At 55.2% G+C, this 12,378-nt stretch overlaps 1 protein-coding gene across 3 annotated transcripts in view; it reads right to left on the bottom strand.

The window, feature by feature from the left end:
- LOC136618943 (zinc finger protein 398-like) overlaps positions 1-9,783 on the bottom strand; it is a 35,051-nt gene extending 25,268 nt beyond the window's left edge. For 2 of the 3 annotated variants that reach the window (XM_066594368.1, XM_066594366.1), the window contains exons 1-5: positions 9,674-9,783; positions 2,737-2,863; positions 1,742-1,837; positions 1,507-1,671; positions 883-996 (exon numbers count right to left, since the gene is read on the bottom strand). In XM_066594368.1, the coding sequence (XP_066450465.1) occupies positions 883-996; positions 1,507-1,671; positions 1,742-1,837; positions 2,737-2,863; positions 9,674-9,700 (529 nt within the window). In that variant the 5' untranslated portion in view covers positions 9,701-9,783. The other variant, XM_066594367.1, reaches the window with a different exon arrangement.
- Positions 9,784-12,378: the final 2,595 nt, after the last annotated feature.

Below are 12,378 nucleotides of genomic sequence, written 5' to 3'. Positions count from 1 at the left end.
GAGCAGAAATTCAGCTGCGGGTGTGCTGCGGATACGGACGGCTTCCATGGAAGCCTGTGGGAGACACGCAGAAAATGGAGCATACTGCGGGTGATTTCCCGCACATGCGATCTGCGCAGCAGGGAAAAAGGACATCCGAAGGTATTTACTTACCTGCGGGTATCCAATGCATCCCTATGGCCGCGGAAAACGCGTGGATTTTGTAATTCTAATTGTCCAGTGGTCATGAGGCCTTAGTCCCACAGAAATGATGCGGAGGGACCTGAAGCTGCAGCCACCAACATAACAGGTGAAGCCGACTTGTAAGGAGGAACGGGCGAACCTTCCTCTAAGCCGAAGTGCAGCCCTGATCATCAATCACCAGAAGCATCTAGGTGCAGTTATTGCTGCAGGCAGGGGTTCACATACTTTTGCCACGCACAGACAGGTGATATTGGATCGCTTCCTCAATACATACATGACCTGCTCTATTATTGACTCATTTGTTGGATTTGTCTTTATCTACTTTTAGGACTTGTGTAAAAATCTGATGTCATTGTGGGTCAAACATAATGAGAAATTTGAGAAGGGTTATGGACGCCCCTACCCCCTCAGATGCCCAGAGACTTGCTGGCAGGGCGCTTGCTGAGGCCAGATGTCCTCTGAGTATCGGGCATAGGTAGATGAGATTATACCCGCCCGATCCTTTTACCATGAAGAACCCAATGTCTCCTCTTCCTCACAAAGATGGTCGTCAGAAAAGGAGCGCGGGGGTCATTCACCGCAAACATCTCAGCTGACCTGATGTGCTTCCTCACACGTCAGAAGAGGTTCTGCAGGAGCTGAGGTTTCATTATCTTATATGAGAGGAAGCTTTGTGTGTCTGTGTGGCCATCTGCTTACCTTCCACGGCTGGTGGCACGCCGTCCTCCTTCAGTGAAGAGCTGGGCTCCCCGGGCGTCACTCCGTCCTCCTGCTTGATCCATAGGGCCAGCTCGGGGTTAAATACTGCGCTGCCTGGGGAAAAAGAAGAGAAGACAATGCTTTTACAAGCAGCAGCCTGCTCCGCCCAATGAAACTCAATCATCATCCCTGCCCCACAAGACTTAGTCTCCCTGTCTCTGCAAAGCCAGCATAGCAATGGAAAATGTAAGCTGCAATGGGAGAATCCAGTATGGCTAAAGGGGCTGTTTTACTGCAGGAAGCGGATAGCTCTGTACATTGCGCAGTGGCCGATGTTGGTACTGCAGGCTGAGTCCTACTTGAATGGCACTCAGTCTGGAGTACCAACATGGGCCACTGTGCAATGTACAGAGCTGTCCGCTTCCTGCAGTAAAACAGCTAGAAGGAGGACAGCCCCTTTAATCCCCCAGCCGGGCCCATTCACAGTGCACATTATATAGGATGTGCCATAAATGTTGGATCGCAGTGACCCCGGAGGGCCAAGGAGTAATTATTAACCCTGCATGTTCCACAATGCGCTGCAGCTAGTGCAGTACACGGTGTGACCCGCGGTCAGTCACTCACTGGACTCCTCCTCTACGTCTGGCGGTACGGAGGTCTGGCAGCTCTGCTCATTGGTCGAGTTCTCCAGCTTTACTCGCAGTAAGATGTCCGGTCTGACAGGCGGGAGCTCGGGCTCCACACAGTCGGCCATGGCTTCTTCCGACTTCTGCGAGTGCGGCGTCCAAGCTGTAGACAACAGAAGCGAGTGAGTCTGTGGCATGGAAACAAGCGGCAGGAGGGGCCGAGGATCACTCACTGAACTCCGAGATGTCCGAGGCGTCGCGGGACCCGTTATAAGGCTCATCCGACTGCTGGATCCGCACCAAAATTCCGGGGTTTGCAATCTCATATCCTACCATGTAAAGAAGAAAAAAAGGTCCAGCCGTGATCCTATAACCTGACACGCTGTTCCCTCCCCCCCGTCATATAACCCGACATACCATCCCCCCCACCCCCGTCATATAACCCGACATACCATCCCCCCCACCCCCGTCATATAACCCGACATACCATCCCCCCCACCCCCGTCATATAACCCGACATACCATCCCCCCCACCCCCGTCATATAACCCGACATACCATCCCCCCCACCCCCGTCATATAACCCGACATACCATCCCCCCCACCCCCGTCATATAACCCGACATACCATCCCCCCCGTCATATAACCCGACATACCATCCCCCCCGTCATATAACCCGACATACCATCCCCCCCCCCGTCATATAACCCGACATACCATCCTCCCCCCCGTCATATAACGCGACATACCATCCTCCCCCCCGTCATATAACCCGACATACCATCCTCCCCCCGTCATATAACCCGACATACCATCCTCCCCCCCGTCATATAACCCGACATACCATCCTCCCCCCCGTCATATAACCCGACATACCATCCTCCCCCCCGTCATATAACCCGACATACCATCCTCCCCCCCCGTCATATAACCCGACATACCATCCTCCCCCCCGTCATATAACCCGACATACCATCCTCCCCCCGTCATATAACCCGACATACCATCCTCCCCCCGTCATATAACCCGACATACCATCCTCCCCCCCGTCATATAACCCGAGATACCATCCCCCCCGTCATATAACTTGACATACCGCTCCCCCTGTCATATAACCATGTCCCTTCCCCATCTCACATAAAATCTGACGTAGCATCCCCTCCGCCATACAATACAATGTACTGTCCCCTCGGACATATAATGCCCCTGCTCCCCCAGGGGGACTCACCCAGCGCAGTGAGGGCTCCGTGTATCTCCTTCATGACGTTGCGGTACAGCTTCCTCTGCCAGTCCGCCAGCAGCTCCCACTCCCGCATTGAGAAGTAGACCGCCACATCATTAAACGTCACGGTGCCCTGCGGGTAGAGAGATTTCCCATTACAGCGCCTGTCCACACTGTGGCACTGTATCTGCAGTGCAGCACACATCATGGCAGACCTGGGTGTTACACTGTAGGACCAATCACAAAATACCCAGCTGGTACCAGAGGACGGGGCTTCCCATCCACACCCCCTTCAGAACACATACCAGTCTGTGGGGGGCGCCACTAACAGTCCCTCACATAGAGGTAATGAGTCAGGAGTCACCTGCAGCCAACCTGGGTGTCACAACAACAGCAGGGGGCGCCACCTCAGCAGCAGTGCACAGACTAGCAGTACTGAACGGCCGCTGTGTTAGTGAGCCAGCGATACCAGCGCCGAAGCAAGTATGTGCGGGGAGGAGTGGCGGGCATCGTTTGCCCGACATGTGCGTCGGGTCTAAATGGGCATTAAGGAGTAATGAATCCCTGAACTCCATCTCCAATCAGAAACCTGGAGCCGGGGGACAGCAGGTAGGTACAGCGAGGCTCTGTTATGGCCTCCATCTAGTGGTGTTAGTGGTTGTAGCAGCCTTCGTAACAGTGCCCCTCCAATACTGCCCCCTGTGGTACCCCACTAGTAACAGTGACCCCTCCTATACTGCCCCCTGTGGTACCCCACTAGTAACAGTGACCTCTCCAATACTGCCCCCTGTGGTACCCCACAAGTAACAGTGACCCCTCCTATACTGCCCCCTGTGGTACCCCACTAGTAACAGTGACCCCTCCTATACTCCCCCTGTGGTACCCCACTAGTAACAGTGACTCCTCCTATACTGCCCCCTGTGGTACCCTACTACTAACAGTGACCCCTCGAATACTGCCCCCTGTGGTACACCACTAGTAACGGTGACCCCTCCAATACTGCCCCCTGTGGTACCCCACTAGTAACAGTGACCCCTCCAATACTGCCCCCTGTGGTACCCCACTAGTAACAGTGACCCCTCCTATACTGCCCCCTGTGGTACCCCACTAGTAACAGTGACCTCTCCAATACTGCCCCCTGTGGTACCCCACAAGTAACAGTGACCCCTCCTATACTGCCCCCTGTGGTACCCCACTAGTAACAGTGACCCCTCCTATACTCCCCCTGTGGTACCCCACTAGTAACAGTGACTCCTCCTATACTGCCCCCTGTGGTACCCTACTACTAACAGTGACCCCTCGAATACTGCCCCCTGTGGTACACCACTAGTAACGGTGACCCCTCCAATACTGCCCCCTGTGGTACCCCACTAGTAACAGTGACCCCTCCAATACTGCCCCCTGTGGTACCCCACTAGTAACAGTGACCTCTCCAATACTGCCCCCTGTGGTACCCTACTAGTAACGGTGACCTCTCCAATACTGCCCCGTGGTACCCCACTAGTAACGGTGACCCCTCCTATACTGCCCCCTGTGGTACCCCACTAGTAACAGTGACCCCTCGTATACTGCCCCCTGTGGTACCCTACTACTAACAGTGACCCCTCGAATACTGCCCCCTGTGGTACACCACTAGTAACGGTGACCCCTCCAATACTGCCCCCTGTGGTACCCCACTAGTAACAGTGACCCCTCCAATACTGCCCCCTGTGGTACCCCACTAGTAACAGTGACCTCTCCAATACTGCCCCCTGTGGTACCCTACTAGTAACGGTGACCTCTCCAATACTGCCCCGTGGTACCCCACTAGTAACGGTGACCCCTCCTATACTGCCCCCTGTGGTACCCCACTAGTAACAGTGACCCCTCCTATACTGCCCCCTGTGGTACCCTACTACTAACAGTGACCCCTCGAATACTGCCCCCTGTGGTACACCACTAGTAACGGTGACCCCTCCAATACTGCCCCCTGTGGTACCCCACTAGTAACAGTGACCTCTCCAATACTGCCCCCTGTGGTACCCTACTAGTAACGGTGACCTCTCCAATACTGCCCCGTGGTACCCCACTAGTAACGGTGACCCCTCCTATACTGCCCCCTGTGGTACCCCACTAGTAACAGTGACCCCTCCTATACTGCCCCCTGTGGTACCCTACTACTAACAGTGACCTCTCCTATACTGCCCCCTGTGGTACCCCACTAGTAACAGTGACCTCTGCAATACTGCCCCCTGTGGTACCCTACTAGTAACAGTGCCCCTCCTATACTGCCCCCTGTGGTACCCCACTAGTAACAGTGACCTCTCCAATACTGCCCCCTGTGGTACCCTACTAGTAACAGTGACCACTCCAATACTGCCCCCTGTGGTACCCCACTAGTAACAGTGCCCCTCCAATACTGCCCCCTGTGGTACCCCACTAGTAACAGTGATCCCTCCAATACTGCCCCCTGTGGTACCCCACTAGTACCAGTGACCCCTCCTATACTGCCCCCTGTGGTACCCCACTAGTAACAGTGACCCCTCCAATACTGCCCCCTGTGGTACCCCACTAGTAACAGTAACCCACCCAATACTGCCCCCTGTGGTACCCCACTAGTAAGTGACCCCTCCTATACTGCCCCCTGTGGTACCCCACTAGTAACAGTGACCCCTCCTATACTGCCCCCTGTGGTACCCTACTACTAACAGTGACCCCTCCAATACTGCCCCCTGTGGTACCCTACTAGTAACAGTGACCTCTTTAATACTGCCCCCTGTGGTACCCTACTAGTAACAGTGACCTCTCCAATACTGCCCCCTGTGGTACCCTACTAGTAACAGTGACCCCTCCAATACTGCCTCCTGTGGTACCCCACTAGTAACAGTGACCTCTCCAATACTGCCCCCTGTGGTACCCCACTAGTAACAGTGACCTCTCCAATACTGCCCCCTGTGGTACCCCACTAGTAACAGTGACCCCTCCAATACTGCCCCCTGTGGTACCCTACTAGTAACAGTGACCTCTCCAATACTGCCCCCTGTGGTACCCTACTAGTAACAGTGACCTCTCCAATACTGCCCCCTGTGGTACCCTACTAGTAACAGTGACCTCTCCAATACTGCCCCCTGTGGTACCCTACTAGTAACAGTGACCCCTCCTATACTGCCCCCTGTGGTACCCTACTAGTAACAGTGACCTCTCCAATACTGCCCCCTGTGGTACCCTACTAGTAACAGTGACCTCTCCAATACTGCCCCCTGTGGTACCCTACTAGTAACAGTGACCCCCCCAATACTGCCTCCTGTGGTACCCCACTAGTAACAGTGACCTCTCCAATACTGCCCCCTGTGGTACCCCACTAGTAACGGTGACCCCTCCAATACTGCCCCCTGTGGTACCCTACTAGTAACAGTGACCTCTCCAATACTGCCCCCTGTGGTACCCTACTAGTAACAGTGACCTCTCCAATACTGCCCCCTGTGGTACCCCACTAGTAACAGTGACTCCTCCTATACTGCCCCCTGTGGTACCCTACTAGTAACAGTGACCTCTCCAATACTGCCCCCTGTGGTACCCTACTAGTAACAGTGACCTCTCCAATACTGCCCCCTGTGGTACCCCACTAGTAACAGTGACCTCTCCTATACTGCCCCCTGTGGTACCCTACTAGTAACAGTGACCTCTCCAATACTGCCCCCTGTGGTACCCTACTAGTAACAGTGACCTCTCCAATACTGCCCCCTGTGGTACCCTACTAGTAACAGTGACCCCCCCAATACTGCCTCCTGTGGTACCCCACTAGTAACAGTGACCTCTCCAATACTGCCCCCTGTGGTACCCCACTAGTAACGGTGACCCCTCCAATACTGCCCCCTGTGGTACCCTACTAGTAACAGTGACCTCTCCAATACTGCCCCCTGTGGTACCCTACTAGTAACAGTGACCTCTCCAATACTGCCCCCTGTGGTACCCCACTAGTAACAGTGACTCCTCCTATACTGCCCCCTGTGGTACCCTACTAGTAACAGTGACCTCTCCAATACTGCCCCCTGTGGTACCCTACTAGTAACAGTGACCTCTCCAATACTGCCCCCTGTGGTACCCCACTAGTAACAGTGACCTCTCCTATACTGCCCCCTGTGGTACCCTACTAGTAACAGTGACCTCTCCAATACTGCCTCCTGTGGTACCCCACTAGTAACAGTGACCTCTCCAATATTGCCCCCTGTGGTACCCCACTAGTAACAGTAACCCACCCAATACTGCCCCCTGTGGTACCCCACTAGTAACAGTAACCCACCCAATACTGCCCCCTGTGGTACCCCACTAGTAACAGTGACCCACCCAATACTGCCCCCTGTGGTATTGCACTAGTATGGCCACTATCAAAAGGCTGATGGTGTGAGATTTGTGTGCTGATGCACAAATGCTGCCTGAATATACAGCCCATTATTCTGAAGGGGGTCACACAGCGGGGCGAGGGATTCCTGCATCGCGGTGCGGGAGATAATCGCGGCAGGTCCTATCTTTAGGCGTTCCCCTGGTTCTTCGCCTCGCCCATTCTTTTCAATGGGGCCGGGACGCACAGCACACGGTGCGCACGCGAGTCTCAAGGGACCGGAGGCGGGGCTGCAGGGGGGTCATTAGTGCACGGGATACAGGCACCATGCTGCTCCTGTAACATACCAGGAGGGGCACAACCACACCAGAACTCCACTCCGCAGAGGGGTAAGAAAAGAACACATTCGGAGGTTTTTTTTTAGTAAAATGGGCCCGGTATGGCGGGGGGGGGGGGGGGAGAGGGGGGGAATGGGCCCGGGGGGGGGGGGGGGGGGACATGGGCCCGGTATGGTGGGGAGGGGGGACAGACGACATGGGCCCGGTACGAGGGGGAGGGGGGGACACGGGCCCGGTACGAGGGGGAGGGGGGGACGCGTGCCCGGTACGAGGGGGAGGGGGGGACACGTGCCCGGTACGAGGGGGAGGGGGGGACACGTGCCCGGTACGAGGGGGAGGGGGGGACACGTGCCCGGTACGAGGGGGGGGGACACATGTGCCCGGTACGAGGGGGGGGACACATGTGCCCGGTACGAGGGGGGGGGGGGGACACATGTGCCCGGTACGAGGGTGGGGGGGACACATGTGCCCGGTACGAGGGTGGGGGGGACACATGTGCCCGGTACGAGGGTGGGGGGGACACATGTGCCCGGTACGAGGGGGGGGGGGGACACATGTGCCCGGTACGAGGGGGGGGGGGGGAGACATGTGCCCGGTACGAGGGGGGGGGGGGAGACATGTGCCCGGTACGAGGGGGGGGGGGGAGAGACATGTGCCCGGTACGAGGGGGGGGGGGGGGGAGACATGTGCCCGGTACGAGGGGGGGGGGGGAGACATGTGCCCGGTACGAGGGGGGGGGGAGACATGTGCCCGGTACGAGGGGGGGGGGGAGACATGTGCCCGGTACGAGGGGGGGGGGGAGACATGTGCCCGGTACGAGGGGGGGGGGAGACATGTGCCCGGTACGAGGGGGGGGGGGAGACATGTGCCCGGTACGAGGGGGGGGGGGGAGACATGTGCCCGGTACGAGGGGGGGGGAGAGACATGGGCCCGGTACGAGGGGGGGGGGGAGAGACATGGGCCCGGTACGAGGGGGGGGGGGGAGAGACATGGGCCCGGTACGAGGGGGGGGGGGGGGAGAGACATGGGCCCGGTACGAGGGGGGGGGGACACATGGGCCCGGTACGAGGGGGGGGGACACATGGGCCCGGTACGAGGGGGGGGGACACATGGGCCCGGTACGAGGGGGGGGGGGGACACATGGGCCCGGTACGAGGGGGGGGGGGACACATGGGCCCGGTACGAGGGGGGGGGGACACATGGGCCCGGTACGAGGGGGGGGGGGGGGACACATGGGCCCGGTACGAGGGGGGGGGGGACACATGGGCCCGGTACGAGGGGGGGGGGGGGGACACATGTGCCCGGTACGAGGGGGGGGGGGGGACACATGTGCCCGGTACGAGGGGGGGGGGGCAGGAGAGTGATGGGTGCTATACACAGACAATGGTCAGGCCGTATGGTGGCCGACTTGGTGTGCCTTCCGGGGGCGGCTGATTACGGCTGGAGGGAACATTGATTTTAAATGACATTTTGTTCTTGGTGACAGGAGGGGGGGGAGGGGGGGGGGATAATAATCCCAGCGCTTTGTGCGTTTCCCTTCTGCCGCCGTTCCCTGCGCGGCCATTAGGGGGTGTTTGGATAGAAGGGACATTTATGGACCAAGTTTTGCGCCGTTCTAGAACTACAGAAGGGGAGGAGCTACACTTCATAGATTTCTTCTAACGATTAATACAAGTCCACCGATCTTCTGACAAGTGGGCTGGTCCGGCCAGACGCACGCGGATTAACCCTACCAGCGCCATGGAGGCGCTCCGTGTGGGGGAGGGGAGGTCATCGCCCCCCCGCACATTGCTGACACGCCATCGTCTGACTATTTAGGGCTCGCTCACACGGCCGCGCCGACCATGAATGCCCCGCCCCTGTAACCGGCGGGATGGCGGCTCGCCGCACTCTGTGTTTACGGACAGCAATTCATTTCTGTGGGCGCAGGAAGAGTCTGACCCCAATAGAGGGGGCCATAACAATCATGTGGGGGCTAGATAACCCCCTCCCCAGGATGAGACGACAGCGTGTTACCACGGCAACCCCACCCTTACAGGACCCCATAATGATATATTGGTATGAAGTTGTCGGTCGCCATGGTAACACTAACGCCCCCTGCAGGTGACGTCATCACACCAATGCCGTCAACATCACGTGCCTTATGCCCCACCTCCACAGGAGAACTACAAGTAGCAGCGCACCATAACACTCAGGATTGCACGCTGCGACTTGTGGCTCCATCCGTCCAAGACCTTTCTTATCCCCTTCCGAGAAGTATATACAGGGCGCCCAGCCGCCTCACCGGGTCTCGGATCTCCTCCTCGGCCATGTCCCCGCTCCGCTCCGTCCTCCTGGACCCTTTCAGCGACCTCACCGGCGACTTCCGGTCCGGGAAATCAACTTCCGGCCTGATAATCCTAGTACGGCGCATGCGCCGAACTCCTGCCGTGTACTGTTGTATTGCGCATGCGTGCTGTCAGAGATCTCCCACTTACCTTCTGTGCATTGGTATAATGCCCCCCCGTCTGCCCCTCACTGATTAATAATGCCCCCTGTCTGCCCCTCACTGATTAATAATGCCCCCTGTCTGCCCCTCACTGATTAATAATGCCCCCTGTCTGCCCCTCACTGAGTAATAATGCCCCCTGTCTGCCCCTCACTGAGTAATAATGTCCCCTGTATATACCTCACTGAGTAATAATGCCTCCTGTATATACCTCACTGAGTAATAATGTCCCCTGTATATACCTCACCGAGTAATAATGCCCCCTGTATATACCTCACTGAGTAATAATGCCCCCTGTATATACCTCACTGAGTAATAATGTCCCCTGTATATACCTCACTGAGTAATAATGCCCCCTGTATATACCTCACTGAGTAATAATGCCCCCTGTATATACCTCGCTGAGTAATAATGTCCCCTGTATATACCTCACCGAGTAATAATGCCCCCTGTATATACCTCACTGAGTAATAATGCCCCCTGTATATACCTCACTGAGTAATAATGTCCCCTGTATATACCTCACTGAGTAATAATGCCCCCTGTATATACCTCACTGAGTAATAATGCCCCCTGTATATACCTCGCTGAGTAATAATGTCCCCTGTATATACCTCACTGAGTAATAATGCCCCCTGTATATACCTCACTGAGTAATAATGCCCCCTGTATATACCTCACTGAGTAATAATGCCCCCTGTATATACCTCACTGAGTAATAATGCCCCCTGTCTGCCCCTCACTGAGTAATAATGCCCCCTGTCTGCCCCTCACTGAGTAATAATGCCCCCTGTATATACCTCGCTGAGTAATAATGTCCCCTGTATATACCTCACTGAGTAATAAGGCCCCCTGTATATACCTCACTGAGTAATAATGCCCCCTGTATATACCTCGCTGAGTAATAATGCCCCCTGTATATACCTCACTGAGTAATAATGTCCCCTGTATATACCTCACTGAGTAATAATGTCCCCTGTATATACCTCACTGAGTAATAATGCCCCCTGTATATACCTCACTGAGTAATAATGTCCCCTGTATATACCTCGCTGAGTAATAATGCCCCCTGTATATACCTCACTGAGTAATAATGTCCCCTGTATATACCTCACTGAGTAATAATGCCCCCTGTATATACCTCACCGAGTAATAATGCCCCCTGTATATACCTCACTGAGTAATAATGCCCCCTGTATATACCTCACTGAGTAATAATGCCCCCTGTATATACCTCACTGAGTAATAATGTCCCCTGTATATACCTCACTGAGTAATAATGCCCCCTGTATATACCTCACTGAGTAATAATGCCCCCTGTATATACCTCACTGAGTAATAATGTCCCCTGTATATACCTCACTGAGTAATAATGCCCCCTGTATATACCTCACTAAGTAATAATACCCGCTGTATATACCTTATTGAGTAATAATGCCCCATGTGTGCACCTCAATGGGCAATAATGTCCTCTGTATATACCGCACTGAGTAATAATACCCGCTGTATATACCTCACTGAGCAATAATGCCCCCTGTGTGCCCCTCACTGAGAAATAATGTCCACTGTGTCCCGCTCACTGAGCAATAATGGCCCCTGTATACACCGCACTGAGTAATAATACCCGCTGTATATACCTCCCTGGGTAATAAGGCCCCCTGTGGGCCCATCACTGAGTAATAATGCTCCCTGTGTAGTCCTCACTGCGTAATAATATCCCTTGTGTGCCCCTCACTGAGTAACAATCCCCCCTGTGCAACCTTCACTGAGTAGTAATGCCCCCTGTGTACCCCTCACAGAGTAATAATTTCCCTTGTTCCCCTTCAATGAGTACCCCGTTTCCCTGAAAATAAAACATACCCTGAAAATAAGACCTAGCATGATTTTCGGGAATTTCTGAGGATGCAAAATGATTTTTCAGGCTTTTTGAGGATGCTTGAAATATAAGCCCTACTCCAAAATTAAAGGGGTTGTCCCGCGCCGAAACGTTTTTTTTTTTTTCAACCCCCCCCCCCCCCGTTCGGCGCGAGACAACCCCGATGCAGGGGTTAAACAAGAACACCGGACAGCGCTTACCTGAATCCCCGCGCTCCGGTGACTTCTTACTTACCTGCTGAAGATGGCCGCCGGGATCTTCTCTCTCGGTGGACCGCAGGGCTTCTGTGCGGTCCATTGCCGATTCCAGCCTCCTGATTGGCTGAAATCGGCACACGTGACGGGGCGGAGCTACAAGGAGCCGCTCTCCGGCACGAGCGGCCCCATTCAGAAAAGAAGAAGACTGGACTGCGCAAGCGCGTCTAATCCGGCGATTAGACGCTGAAAATTAGACGGCACCATGGAGACGGGGACGCTAGCAACGGAGCAGGTAAGTGAAAAACTTCTGTATGGCTCATAATTAATGCACGATGTACATTACAAAGTGCATTAATATGGCCATACGGAAGTGTATACCCCACTTGCTTTCGCGGGACAACCCCTTTAAGCCCTGCTAACAGTTAATT

The sequence above is a fragment of the Eleutherodactylus coqui genome, chromosome 1, assembly GCF_035609145.1.
Source record: "Eleutherodactylus coqui strain aEleCoq1 chromosome 1, aEleCoq1.hap1, whole genome shotgun sequence".
NCBI classification, from domain to species: domain Eukaryota; kingdom Metazoa; phylum Chordata; class Amphibia; order Anura; family Eleutherodactylidae; genus Eleutherodactylus; species Eleutherodactylus coqui.
The sequence above is the reverse complement of the archived record's forward strand: the minus strand, read 5'-3'. Positions and strand labels throughout refer to the sequence as shown.